The sequence below is a fragment of the Haemaphysalis longicornis genome, unplaced genomic scaffold, assembly GCF_048455015.1.
Source record: "Haemaphysalis longicornis isolate Haplotype H1 unplaced genomic scaffold, Haemaphysalis longicornis Haplotype H1 scaffold_10, whole genome shotgun sequence".
Lineage (NCBI taxonomy): Eukaryota > Metazoa > Arthropoda > Arachnida > Ixodida > Ixodidae > Haemaphysalis > Haemaphysalis longicornis.
In genome coordinates, this window is record NW_027526204.1 from 149,351,825 (window position 1) to 149,365,908 (window position 14,084).

Below are 14,084 nucleotides of genomic sequence, written 5' to 3' on the forward strand. Positions count from 1 at the left end.
ATGTATTTTGACGTCAAGAGTGAAGGGTCTCCGTACTTCTACTGGCACAAACGGCTTCACTTCTACGCCGCGGCGTACTCATGCACGTCAGGCCTAACCAACTTCAACTGGTTTCCCTACGCCATTTACAGGGGCGGCAGAGGTGTGTGTGTCTTTCCCCCTTGCGTTGCTCTTGTTACCCTTTTTATTCATTGCAGCGTCACGTGCAACTTGGCACTGTCAAACTGTTGCAGGCTCCTTCCTGGTCATCTACGCCGCTGTGATGATCGTGCTCGTCGTTCCCATGCTTCACTTGGAAACCATCGTGGGCCAATTCACCCACTCGGGAAGCAGAGGGGCCCTCGAGTGCTCGCCTGCATTCGCTGGTAAGGAAGCCGATAATTCCTCCTCTGTTGAAAAGGAGTTTTTTAGCGCAAAATCATTACTCTCCCGTGCTCCAGAAAGTTGAGCGAAGCAAGAAAGCTTTCTCACATCAAGACTACGTCAAAGGTACGTCGAAACAATCGCTCAAAGTGCGTACAATTGACCGTCAAACCTCAAAGACCCAAATTGAAAACAGAACCAACCCAGCGAGGACTTTCAGTTCTGCGCGTGCGTGTGTGTATGTGTGCAGGGTGGGGGGCGGTTGAAGAGTAGGGCATGCCGATACCCTTGTTTCTGCGAGGCATAAAATTTCCGAGTCGTGCAGGAGTTTAGGAGAAGGCATGTTATTTGCTAGAGTATTCTATTGAGGAGAATGCAGTGGAGCAGGCGCAGGTGAGCGTGTTCCAGCGGCTCGAAGTTTCTGGTGAAAACCTTATATATAAGGTGTGTAATCGCTGCAACTTGTCTGCGCACGTACTGGTAGAGGTTTTGCGTAGGTGAGCGTTTGTGAGTGTCAGACCCAAGGTCGTGAGCTGCTGAACCACTGATATGTCGTCCCTGCTAATTCCGAGATTTATAGGGGGTAAGGGAAGGCTTATTTCCGCGTGGGGTGAAGAGGAGCATTGCAGGTTTGCAGGGGATCAGATTAGTTCCAGGGGCTATATGTGCCTTAGCACGGTGTCCAGGCCTCTTTGTATCGTGTGTTCAATATGGACATCTGATTCCAGTGTCAGCCAGAGAGCGATATTATCTGCGTACAGCGTGCTGCGCCTAGAGGAAATGTTAAGGAAAACTTTCGCCAGTGGGATTACGGTGACGTTAAGGTGTCCCTCTGATGGGCATGACGAAGGGTTCGGAGCCAATCGATCCCAGCCCAATCGTGGCCGTGGACCGTATTGGAAGTTGCAAGTGTACTGGTAAACGTGAAAACTTGGGCGAGTTTGCTGATGCATGTTGAACCACAGCGCAAACGACGAGACCGAGGACAATAGCATGAGGACACACGAAGCGCTGACTCACAACTGGATTTTATTTTCTCCAACGGCGCCAGATATAAACGAAATTGAAGAAAACAAAACATAAAAAACACGTGAAAAAACACACATGAAAAAAACGGCATGACAAAGGCATAGAACCAACCACACAGTTAACCATTATCGGCACGTGCCCTTTCAAGATAGTCGATCTCCTTTTTCGTGAGTGCAATTGAGGCTATACTGACGCAATTCTCACCCAGGCCTTCTATCCCAGCGGCCTCTATAATTTCCCGAGTAAGCGTATTCACGTTTCTGCCGCTAACGCGGCAATCTTCAAACAGCGCCTCACAGCCGCATTTGTCGCAGTGAGTGGCGACAAATATATATCTGGCGCCGTTGGAGAAAATAGAATCTAGTTGTAAGTCAGCGTCCTCTTGCTATCGTACTTTGTCTCATTGTCTGCGCTGTGGTTGAACATGTACTGGTGAAATTGAGTCCGAGGTTTAATCATAGATAGCTTGTAGAAATCCTTCGTGGGAAACCCTGCCAAAAGCTATCGGTAGATCCAATAATAGAAATGGGCTGTTGTCTATCTTTGGTGGGTGTAGATGTAGGTCATGATGGTGTCGCAAGGGAACATTCTGCAAGAGAACAAAAGAGGCATATGTATGAAGCAACATCGGCAACTCTAGAAATTATAAGTGCCCGAATTAGTCTTATCATGCCTTTTTCTTTCAGGCCCCAATGGGGGTTAGAGACGCGTCGGAACATGTGCATGACTTGAATAAATTTCTTGGATAGTTTGGATAACGTTGGATCGTTCTGCGTATTTGCATGTATGGTGTGACCAAGAATTTTGATGGAAGAGATGGGCTTGATGTCGTGGCCATCCAAATGTAAGCATATGGGCTCAAGATTTCGAAATGGTTGGTGTTTCCACAAAATTAGTCCGATTTCTGATGTGTGCATTGAAGACCCACGGATGATGCGGTAGACTGCACAATGTCAATGGTTTCTTGGAGAGCATCTTGTATGTTTCCTACAGAGTAAGTATCCGTATATATGGTGATGTCATCTGCGTACAGAACATGATGGATCTTGAGGATAGTATCCAATTGTTTGGGCAAGTCGAGTAAGGCCATATTGAAGAGAAGGGGGACCATACCGAACCTTGCGGACGCCTTGATCCCCAAGGAATATAGGATCCCACTTGAGATCGCCGACGTTGAGGATGGCCTGGCGTTGAGTTATAAAATCAGAAATGTAGGCGTTGACGTGCTGGCCACATCCAATCTGGTTGAGCCGGGAGAGGATAGCTGAATGTAAAACGTTATCGAAGGCACCTTTGAGGTCGTGCTAAGATGGCCTTCGGAGAGTGACGGGTAGCGGGCATTCCTTTTGTTTGAGGAATATGTCATGAGCACTGGCATATTTCCAGAATTCGTACATGGTCGAGGAATAGTCCTCTGTGCCTCAAAATGGTTGAAGACGTCTCAGTATAAGTCGTTCTACGAGATTACTCACACAAGATGTGAGGTACATCTGGTGAAAGTAGTCCAGGTGAGGTGACTTATTTGGCTTAGGCATGAAACCTACCTTCGCGGTCTTCCATTGTAGAGGAAGGCGACCAGAAGCTGAATGGGTATTACTATGGTGAAGTAGGTCATCTAGAGAGTCGCCATCCAGCTTCTCCAGACGCCTGCAAGAGACATGGTCTGGTCCGGGAGTGCTACTCTTCTTGCATTCTAATCGAGCTGATGCCGATTCGTGAGTGTTAAAAACCCTGCCCAATCGATCATTCGGGAGGCCTGTGTATGAGGGTGGAGACAAGTTTTCGTCGGTGTTGAGGTACCGATCTGTTGAGGTTTGTCGAAGGGATTGAAACGTATGCAGCTTGGCGGGCACGTTCTGATGAACAAGTGTAGCGAGTTGTGGAAAACCTGGGGGCAGTGGGCGGAATTGTCTTCAAGTGCAGCTGCGGTGTTGTAGTTTTGAAGTGCTATTGCTAATGGGGGAGTTAACGCTGTGGTGATGTGGGCTGGGTATACCGCCCTGCTTGCGTTTGTAGCCACGGCATTTACATTGCCACACCATGAATAGCCTAAAGACCCGAGTTACCTCTGGGTGAAAGTGTAGGTGAGAGCAGTGGTAGAGCGTGGTTAGGTGTGACTACTCGTATCCATTTCAGTATCTGTTAATGCAGGGACATTGTTATGTGGGGGATTGAGTTGGTCTGCGAGGCCGTGTTGTTCTCGAGGGCCTGTAAGGCTTTAGTAGTAGGGCTTTGGTAGCGCTTTGTTGGTTGGAACTTAAGAAAGTGGGTGACTACTGAGAAGAAGAATTTAAGATGAAACAAATTCGTGAAGCTTCCACTCACGCGAAAAACTTGAATGGTTAGGTGAGCATTGCCGGTCACATAGTAAATTTTTATATAACTGTTTATTTGAATTGTTGGGGAGCTAGTAATCGTCGTCTTATGCATCAAAGAGGTCGTCGTCTTCTTTGCTTCTTCGTGGAGAGTGGTGGATGCAAAGTCATCTTCCACATTTCCTACTTCCTCCAGTTTCTCGTCATCGACTCGACTCAGTGGTGGAGGGATCTGCAAGTCGTTTCCGGAAGGGTTGGCGCACTCGTAGCCATGTCTCCAATAATCCATAAAGGCTTCTAGAGAATGCGGCCTTCCTGTTGACCTCTCCAATGCAGGGGGGACTTTGTTCTGAAGCATTAGCGTGGCAGTTTATTTTTACATGCGCGGAAGCACTTGGCGACAGCGATGGCGTTTTTTTCTAAAGCCACTGCGCGAACTGGGAACTAGGAGGTCGCCGCCAGGCTCGCGCTCACCAGTACTCGGCCTTTTCTTCGTATTTTTCTTGCAACGGCGAACTGACGGCCGTAATAACTCCGCTGTTTAAACGCATGCGACGGAAGGCATTGATCTGGCAAGGCACGTAAACCCTTGTGACTCGTTCATCGAGCTGAAGGAAAATACAGGGGGTGAAGCAGTTCTAAAAATAACAAATAGCTAGTTAGCACAATTCGGCTGAATATTTAAAGTAGAAGATGTAGATGACACAGTAGATTTGTGTGGATGTAAAAACAAGGGTCACCGGTACAAATGTTACGCCTGAAGAGCAAGAAAGATATGTCGACGATCGACGTGAAAATAGCGCCCCTATAAAGAAGGCAAACACGTGTACAAATGCGGCAACGTGTCTTTTAATGCATCGCACCAAGCCTTTAGCCTTTAATTTAGTTTAGGGATAACGTCAGCGACCATGCATGTGTCTCTCGTTAATGCACTCCTACATAGGCCTTGAAGTCGCCATTACGAGAGCATAACAGATCCTGCAAATATTTCGCTGCTCCGTGCCAAGGAGGCGGCTGTTACTAGGACGGAAATACGTACACAATACTACACAATAAGAAAAATAAATCACAAACTAAAACATAATGCATTAATATACCAAATTATTGAAACGCCAATCCAGTGTCCCTTTATAGGCCTTTTTAGGGGCTGTGGCACCCTCTCTTGACTTCTTTCGGTATCAGCGCCAAGGTGATACTGAAACTAGTCGAGAGGGCACCACAGGCGCTATGGCGAATGCCTGCTCCGCAATTTGACAACTTTCACGCGGAGTGAACCTGCTTTAACTTTTTTCGTTTCTGTCGCGCAGGCCTGAGCTATACGATGGCCTACTTCCACGTTGTGACCGCCGCGACCGGAGCACTCAGCCTGTCGCACGCCTTAATTTATCTCGTGAATAGCGGCATGCAGACGCTGCCATGGTCGACGTGCGGGTGGCCGTCCGAGCTGGATAACGGCAGCTCCTCCTGCTACGTTCTCGAGGCTGACGGGGTGAGTCGGCGTCTGCTTCACTCAGAGCCTCTCGAAACCTCAAAGAGGAAAACACGGGGGAGGGAGAGGGGATGCCCTCCATGTCCGGTGATTTGGCTTTCTAGAGTAGTCGACTCTAGCAGCCTCCTGCGATGCCATTGCGCATATTTCAAATTTCAAACGTCGTGTTTTGTGCCGCGCAGTCTTTTTCGTCGGACTATATTGAAATAGTGTTTTCGAGACTCTTTCGCTCCCTCTTTCTTTTAGTTGTCATTTTGATGTGAATGCATGGCCGGCATCCACGTCGAGCAAATATGAGTGGGCCTTATGAAGGCTCGTTCTCTAATTTGCTTTGTGAGGCTCCGGGGTTCATCCAAGAACTGACGTGTTCTTTTAATGCGAAAGCATTAGTTATAAGGTGTTGTTCGGAGGTCCGGCGTCCATGGCACACTCGGTGTCGCCCTCGTCTTGAGGGGCTCCTGGAGCGATGTTTTGGCCGGTGTCTTGCCTGTCCAGGCACCCGCACGGCACCGGCCGCCAGTGTGAGGGCACCTTAAACAGCATCAGATGTGGAGTACCGCAGCTTAATTTTTATTTGCCTCGCGCTGGTCTCACCTCCTCCGGCCTTTTTGCTGCTTGCGGTGAAAAAAAAAAAACAATTCAACAGTTTTTCGTGTACTGCCGTGGTTTTTCTTTCATTCGGGAATAGTGTGTAGCCGCACCATGCCTGTGCTCTTTTCGTTCGGGGCCTCACCCCTGGGTTTGTCTCACGGAGGGATAATTGCGGCCATTCACGCGCACATATCAGAGACCAGACGCCTGTCCTGCCCACCCATTCAAAAAGTGGTTTTCTAGCCTATTCTCCCAAAAATGGTATCAATCACTGATTCTTCTCTAGTTCTAATATATAATTCGGTGACCGTTTTCTCAATTCCTACAGGCTAGTTGTGTATTGCTAAGACGTGGAGTTTTAGTCCCGAAAAGCCGCCCCGTTTGTTGGCCAATACACTACGTGGGTATGTGCCGTCAGAAAAGGTGCCATAACAACAGCAGCCGCCGCCCTTTGTGCGGAAATGGGAAGGGGGAGCGTACTCGCATGAGCCGGCTTCGTGCCCTCAACGACATTCACAGGCCTGTACATGGCTGCTGGTTGAAACGCAGTGGGTTCGGTCCGCTTCATATCTGAATATTACACAAGCATGCTAATTACGCAATTACATTTGGCGAGCACGAAATTTTGAAGGCGCAATCGGTCCCAATAAGAAAGCTTTCGCTCTAAAAGTCCGGCGTCGGCGGCGTAGAAACCAGTAAAATGCCTCGTAGAGCCCTGTCACTGTGAAGCGTTGCATAATGCGTGGTTCGCGAAGTGAAACATTTTTCGGGCCACTTTAGCCTTCCTGCTCCGTGTTCTCGAAGTAAAAGTGCTATGGCTTCCTTTGGGGATATGCTCAACTACTTATTTACTGACGCATTAAAACATTCCTTACAGCGTGAACAATTAGACGGACGAAGAGAGTGCATGCAGAGACAAGGGCACACAAATAAAGCATAAAAATAAGTTCGGGCATTGCGTGGACAACGACGTGTACGTCATTCCACTTTCCTGCGGAAACAAGTGTCGGACAGGCTTCGAGGTGCCTTAACGCCCGCCTACGTTGGCACCCAAGGAATGCTCAGAGTGCCAACACCGGACACTTGAGGGCCAATTGCAAGGGTTCCGGCATTCATAAAGACTGTGCTCCTGTATACAATTGTTTTTAGAAGCAGCATGATATGTTGTAGAAGCCGCCGAAATTGCACGTGTTGGAGAGAGAGAGAGAGAGAGAGAGAGGGGGGGGGGGGAGAGAGAGAGGGAGAGAGAGAGAAACTTTATTGTACAGGGCAGTTAAGAGGGCGGGGTGGCCGGTGGCATGAGCCTGACGGTGCGGCAGTGGCTCAGTTCACCAGGGAGATTTGGACTCCCGGATCCGAGCTACCCAGCGCCCCCTCCTACTGTTCGTCACACGCTATGGAGGGGAAGGGATCATTAGGACATGCCCACATGGAGTGCGACACGGTGGCTAGAACACCGTACGAAGGGCAGTTGGGGGAGGGAAATAGTGAGGGGTGAATATGGTGCAGCACTGCACGACTTCGAAGAGTGTCGGTCTGCAAGAGCCGCCACGTGCGTTCCTGGGAGTTATCAAGGCTGACATGAGCGAGGGGAGACGAGCGGCGGGAGAGACGGTAGTGTAGGACGAAGTCGTGATAGCTGAGGAGGCTATCTCGAGTCGATCTGGCCCCGTGGGAGGGGACAAGGCTGGGGCCCGCTCGGATATTGAGTTCTCGAGCAGTAGCGTGGGCCGCCTGGGGCCGCCTCGTTACCCCCCACACCGGTGTGGGCTGGGGTCCAGATCAGTTCTATGGGGGTGGTGGGTGGATTTTTGGAGAGAATTTGGAGGGCCTGCGGGGTTATTAAATTACGATTGCGGGGGCTCGCCGTTGAGTTAAGGCTAGTGCAATGGCCGTCTCTTCCGCCGTCGCGGGACAGGTGGCACGGACGGAGAGGGAGGTGACAGGGGAGGCATTTGGTCGGTCGACTACTGCCACTGCATATGCGGCGTGGTGCCGATAGTCCGCTGCGTCGACATAAAGTAGGCCTGGAGTTATTGGAAAGCGCCGGCACAGCTCTCGTGGAGACGCATGCATCAGTGTGCCACCCCTCAGCCTTTCGGAGAAAGAACTGGGCTATCTGTTCTTCATGGCGGTGCTCCCCACGCGCAAATTCGCCTCTTTTTTGTTGGCTGGTTTTGTATAATACCATGGTTGTCTTCGTTATGTGCCATGCCTGCTGGTTCCCACATCTTTTCGTGCAACTCGGATAATGTGTGAATGCTTATATATTTGGGTTCCGAAATGAATCGTCAATTGGAAATCCGCGCTTGTCTGCGTAGCCACTCTGTTAATCCTTCGTTTAACTCTTCGTGCTGTTAGCATTAATTCAATGGAGTACCAACTCGCCAAAACTCTGACGTTAATCAGTGATACAACCAGTTTGAGTCTCTTTCTTCTCTTTCGTATGTTCGTTTAGCTGAGGGGCTCCGGTTCTATTCTGGTGCCGTCGCGTTCATCTAACATGCGCTACGCCGCTGGAAACGAGCTGATGTAGTGCGTTGGTAACACACTCGGCCACGACTCCAGAGACACCGGTTAGGTCCCCATGTGAACTCCTGTGGACCGGATTTTGTTTCTAAGCTACCTGATTTAATTTGCCGCAAACAATTCGGATGTGCACTAAGGCAGAAATTTCTCAAGATTTTTGTAGGCGTTGTCACCACATCAATGCAGGCCAATTGGTTGCTGGAGCAGTAAAACATGTTGAACCAGTGCGGAAGAGACGGGACGTAAGGGAGAGGACACATGTGGCTTGTGCTGGACCTAAACTGAATTATTCCCTCACACAAATATACAATAAAAATAGAAATATTGTACAAACTGATTCCTTGGTGCTCGGAGCAATGCCTATTGAGTCCGCGCTTCAATAGATAAGAAGATCCATCCATACGTCAATTGATTTCTAGATTGTTTACTAGCTTTTGGGATGATTGACTAGTTTATTGACTGGTAGGCTTTGCGATCGATTGATTGATCTATTGACTGAGCCGTCTATTATCACCCGATGTTAACACACAGTTGTATGCCTGCGCGGTGTTCATAAAGTTATTGCCGGTGACGCAGCCCCGCACGTGCAAGCAGGTGCACCGCAGCCTGGCGCTTCGCTTCGAGGCTCACGATGACCGCGAGGGCGTCCCCGTGGTGCTCGGAGATCACGTGGTGCTCGTTCCCAGAGAGCAGATCGACCAGAATTGCACGCACCACACGATCAGCGCAGTCAGGCACTACCACCGGTGAGTCCTATAGTGCTGCTACTCAGCGAAGGTAATCTATCCCCTATCAAATATGATCGAAAAAATCCCGAAGGCAATATATTTTAGAGGGTAGTCTGGTTAGGGCTACATAAACGGACAGATGTCTGTCTGTGTGTCTGTCTGTCTGTCTGTCTGTCTGTCTGTCTGTCTGTCTGTCTGTCTGTCTGTCTGTCTGTCTGTCTGTCTGTCTGTCTGTCTGTCTGTCTGTCTGTCTGTCTGTCTGTCTGTCTGTCTGTCTGTCTGTCTGTCTGTCTGTCTGTGACTCGATTCAGTCACCCGGCCGAAGGGAAGCAGAATATGCGAAATAGTTTTATTTACCCACAGCCAAATCTGAACGTTTACGTCTGGCGGTAGTGTCCATACTTGTCAACATTCTTGAAGACGAACAAAACATTACCCAAATATGAGGCAGAAAATCAATAGAGCAGTGATATTTTCAGCGTTCCTTTATAAAAAATTGACAGACACTTGATTTTTGCGATACCAAATGAATATTACATCCTCGCCGTTCACTCTGTCACCTTATGTCGCATACGCCAGTATAGCTTCTGACTGGATTTTCAGAAATCAAACGGAAACAATTACGAAATGTTCTACTAGAAAGGTTCCATGTTCCGCTCGGAACGCACGTGGAGTTGGGCAACAAGGTTCTATAAACGTTGAACTAGGGTGCCTCTATTTACGTGCGTCTCCGCCGTACGGCAGAGCTGGCATCGAGGCACCAGGCCTGGAGCAGGGGAAGGCGGCAAATTTTTACTGACTTGAACAAACCCCTAGAGTGTTTACATTGGGATGAGCGCGACGGAAGAAGAACAGAATGAGAGGTGAGTGGAAAAGTAAAACGAGGCATTTACTTGGCAAATGTCGACCAAAGACTATCGTCGTTTGTCGACATTGCAACAAAAGCAACAGATATGCGGCCATTTTTTTATCAAAATTCCGGGAGTTCTTCTTTCACCTCTTTCTTTTCTTGTAGGAGCTTAACAGTGGGACTCGAGTTTATATTCCATTTCATGCACAACTTTCTTGGGCTGTACTTCGCCAGTGTCTTAACTAGCACGCGCGATATGGCACATATGCTGTCTCGTCATGCCCGCCTATTGTTGGCCTTCCTTGTAGGGGCGAATCACCTTAGGACCTCACTTGGTCGGTGGCTTGTCCCTTGTCATCCATGTGCACAGTGTTGCGCATGCGCGAGGACCCTTGGAATGAATCGGAATGGATTAGAATAACTTGAATTGGATCGGATAGGAATAGATTTGAATGGTATATACTGTACGGACGCGTTGTTACTCATTTACATTGCGCGAGTGGGCAATGTAATGGGTAATTTACGGTAAGAACGATCCCCAGTGCTTCGGCCACTCGTCATGATTCCCTTAGCGGAGATGCTTGTTTTTTTAATACCGCCCAAGAACGTGGTATGCTGTGCAATGTATTAGGTTACTGGATATCATCCATCTTTATTACACCTGTGAAGGGTGCTGTGCCCCGCAAGGGCCCGAAATCTGGAGAAACCTGTCTCCACTTCCCATTCCTTTTCTTACGCCGTTTTTAAGGCACGCTGTGCTCTGTTAAGACCCTGGATTAATAGGAAGCCCGATTGTCTGTAAAGCGTGCTCTGCCGCAATATGACTTCAATTGAGGGGAAGCCTGCCAACAACTGACACCCCTCTTTGAGCCGCGGGATGAACAGAGTGTCCGGGCAGCCTGCCAAATCTTACCTGACCTCTTCTAACACTGCATTTGAAGTGTGCTCTGCACCACTAGGAATACACTTTTGCGGAACCCTACCAAATATTAGCATTACTCCTAACTCCGCCCAAAGCATGCTCGGCTGCGAAATGAATTTAGATTTTGAAAAGACCGCCAACTACAAGCATTTCTTTTAGCGATGCTCCGTAGCAAATATATTAGCAGTACGTCGAACAAGGATATCATGATGTGCGGTTTTAAATATTTTTTGTTACGTAAACCTAAAAACTGCAATCTGTCTGCCTGCCACAACAATCAGCCAGAAATCGTAGTGGTGATCCCCCATTACGGAATTACCGACGCACTGGGCGTCAATGGGCCAGTGATTTGTGAGCAAAGGAGGAGAAGGAGAAGTGGAAGAGGCAGTGTGGCGGATTGATAGCTTTGCGGAAAGGGATAGAGAAAGGAATAAATAAAAATGTGTAGTTGAAGACTAAGACAAAACATGGCTGTTTCTTAGCTCCGCTAACCCGGGATATGCAAAGTGAAAGCTTGATTTACCCTTTTAGATGCGACTGCATCTCATTCACTCGCCTTGTCCCTCCATACGGCGTTGTTGTCCGTCCACAGCCCTCCCCCTACATTATAAAAAAAGTAATAGTTAGCGGCGCCCGGTTTCGATCCCGCGACCCTGTGGGCGGAACGCGAGGTACATGGTGCTGTTCCCACTGCGCCACAAAACCGAGACAGAATCAAATGCTACGAACGCGCCCTATATCCTTGACTCATTCAAACTACGTCAAGATGCTACTAATACAACGCATGATGGGGCAATGATTAACGCTTGCAATAAAAGAAAACAAGCTCCCACTTACAGCAACAATGATGGAGTAAAGGTCGCTGCGAGAGCGAAGCCCCAAGCATACCACTTAGAGAGATTGACCAAGATTGGCCAATAAAGCATAAGAATAATCATAAAACATAATAATCACACGCGTTCCCGACACGTTTCACGCGATTTCAGAATCAATCCAACGGAAACACCAAGTGAACCCCACGATGCATCGCATCTACACAGGGTTGCCCTCGCGGGGAGGTGGGCGCAATTTTTTAAGTCTGGATTCCACTTGGGTACCCTTTTATTTAGCGGTAATTATTAAACTTTTCGTACAAAGACTACATTTGTCTACGGTTGTGGTCCCGCTTCTGGCGATTTCCGAGCCGAACTGGTCGCTGGGGAATATCCGTGGGGCGGTCAGACGCCGCCTTACCACGACGGCTCAAAGCCTCCAGCTCCTGCGGCACGCTCAGAGAAGTCTGCCCGGGTTCACTGTCCTTCATGGCCAAGCTTGCACACGGCAAGTCACGTGGTCTGGCATGACCCAGCTGCGGAGAGCGCATGCGCCAAGCTGGCAGTGGCGGCTCCGGCGGCGAATGAGGCCGTCAGTAGAGGTCGGAGCGACGAATCAAGTGATGTGTTGCCAAGGGTACGGCAGAGCTGCGATCAAATGAATTTCAAATATACCCTGACGGCGAAACTGTTTGCGCAGATTGGTAAAACTTTTTAGATGGTGAAAGGTAGTGTAGGAGCACGATTACTGTGAAGATTGTGTGCTGAGGTGAGGTTAGCTGGATTTGTAGGGGGATTGGCAATGGTGGCAATGGTAATTGGTTAGATAAGGGTGAGAAAAAGGGAAACGAAATGGTGTGTAGTGCTAAAGGGAAGGAGAGGGGAATAGATACACGGATAATATAGAGCCACAAGACGAAAGAAGTGCGCGAGCAGCGCCTGCATGACGCTCACGGCCGCTTTTAAAGAACAAACTTATGAGATCACTACGTGGGGGTATTAGCACAAACTACCGCCGACGCAGAATCGGCAGTGCTACGGCAGCTCTGCTGTGTGATAGCTGCCCGACATGCACGTGGGCAGCTTTGTTTATAAGAAATCCATTCTCTCGTGGCCCCCGTAGAAACCGAACTGTGACTGGATGCATAAAAACGTATCTCATTAAACAACCGTCGCGCGCTGAAGAAAATTAGGTTTGCACACGTGATAGATTGGCCATTAGCTACTTTCCGTAAAAAACAAAGATTCAAAGTTTTTGTATCAGTGCTCCTGTGATTCTTCCGTGGAAGCGTGCCAACCAGCTCGACCATTGGTACTGGTGCTCCAGGTGTGGCTGGCCCGTTTTGTTCTTTTTTGTTACACTAAACTTTCTTACACCCTTTTTCGCCGAAGAGGGTGTAAGAATCTTGTCCCATGGTGAACACCTTTAAAAGGTGTTTTGGCTGAAAAAGGGTGTAAAGTTGAAAAAAGGGTGTTCGTGTGAACACCCTAAAAATGGGTGTAAGGTAATAAGGGTGTGGGCAGCGGGCTGCGCGTGACAGTGCTGATGGGCCGAGAGCACGGCATCACATACAGACACATTCTACACGCACAAGTCACAGTTGACGTTCAAATGAATTGAACAAGTAAACCATCTGGGTTCATGGGGAGAGCGGGTACATACTTACTTAGAAATACATCTGATCTTCATGCTTTTATAGCAAGCAGAGGAAAGTCCTCCAATAGAGCCGGTTGGCATGCCAAAAAAATAAGATATTTTTTGGCTGATTTCGGGGTTATGAATTTTAATGCAAGCCAATACAAATCAGCACGCGGATTTTCAAGAACTTTTCAATCGAGAGGTAGTTATTATGTTCAGTAAGTCATAAAATATTACTTAATTAACAGACAAATATTCCCCGCCATCTCCACAACCTTCAAGAAGTGTTCAATAGTTTAACACCCTTTTCCCAAAATGGTGTAAAGATGCAAATTAGGTTGCTGCAAACTAAGAAAAGGGGTGTAAAGAAAAAAAGGGTGTAAGAAAAAGGGTGTAGGAGACCTCCAACTTTGGAGGTATTTCATACCTGTTTACACGGGTGGACAGAACATTTTCTACAGGTGGAGTATGTTTTGTAGCTCACAATGTTTCACACAACAAAAATTTGCATAATATATTACAAGTGAAGCTCTTTATCCTTGAACTGGATTCAGTGACGTTAGCAAAAAAATGCAAAGAAAACGAACTGCGCCCCCCGCAAAGGGCTCACCCCCGCAGATAAGGTATTATACCAGAGAAGCCAGCTTTGTAGCCCTTCCGAGAGTCATCACAGAAGGCGCAAGCGTGTACTCGCCTCTTACTACACCATTTCAAAGGTACTAGTCTTTTTTGGATTCTAAAACGCAGCAAAAATTGGCGCAGCTTGCAATGATGGTGCAAGGCTGAAGGCACAGCATAGTGGGGGGTTGACCTAGCA

At 48.3% G+C, this 14,084-nt stretch overlaps 1 protein-coding gene across 1 annotated transcript in view; it reads left to right on the top strand.

Annotated features, from left to right (window-relative positions):
- The window catches only part of LOC144160146 (sodium-dependent nutrient amino acid transporter 1-like), a 16,218-nt gene continuing 2,134 nt past the window's right edge, over positions 1–14,084 (top strand). The window contains exons 1-4 of the mRNA XM_077691744.1: positions 1–142; positions 234–365; positions 5,015–5,196; positions 8,893–9,062. Of these exons, the coding sequence (XP_077547870.1) occupies positions 1–142; positions 234–365; positions 5,015–5,196; positions 8,893–9,062 (626 nt within the window). The remainder of the gene's footprint in view (positions 143–233; positions 366–5,014; positions 5,197–8,892; positions 9,063–14,084) is intronic.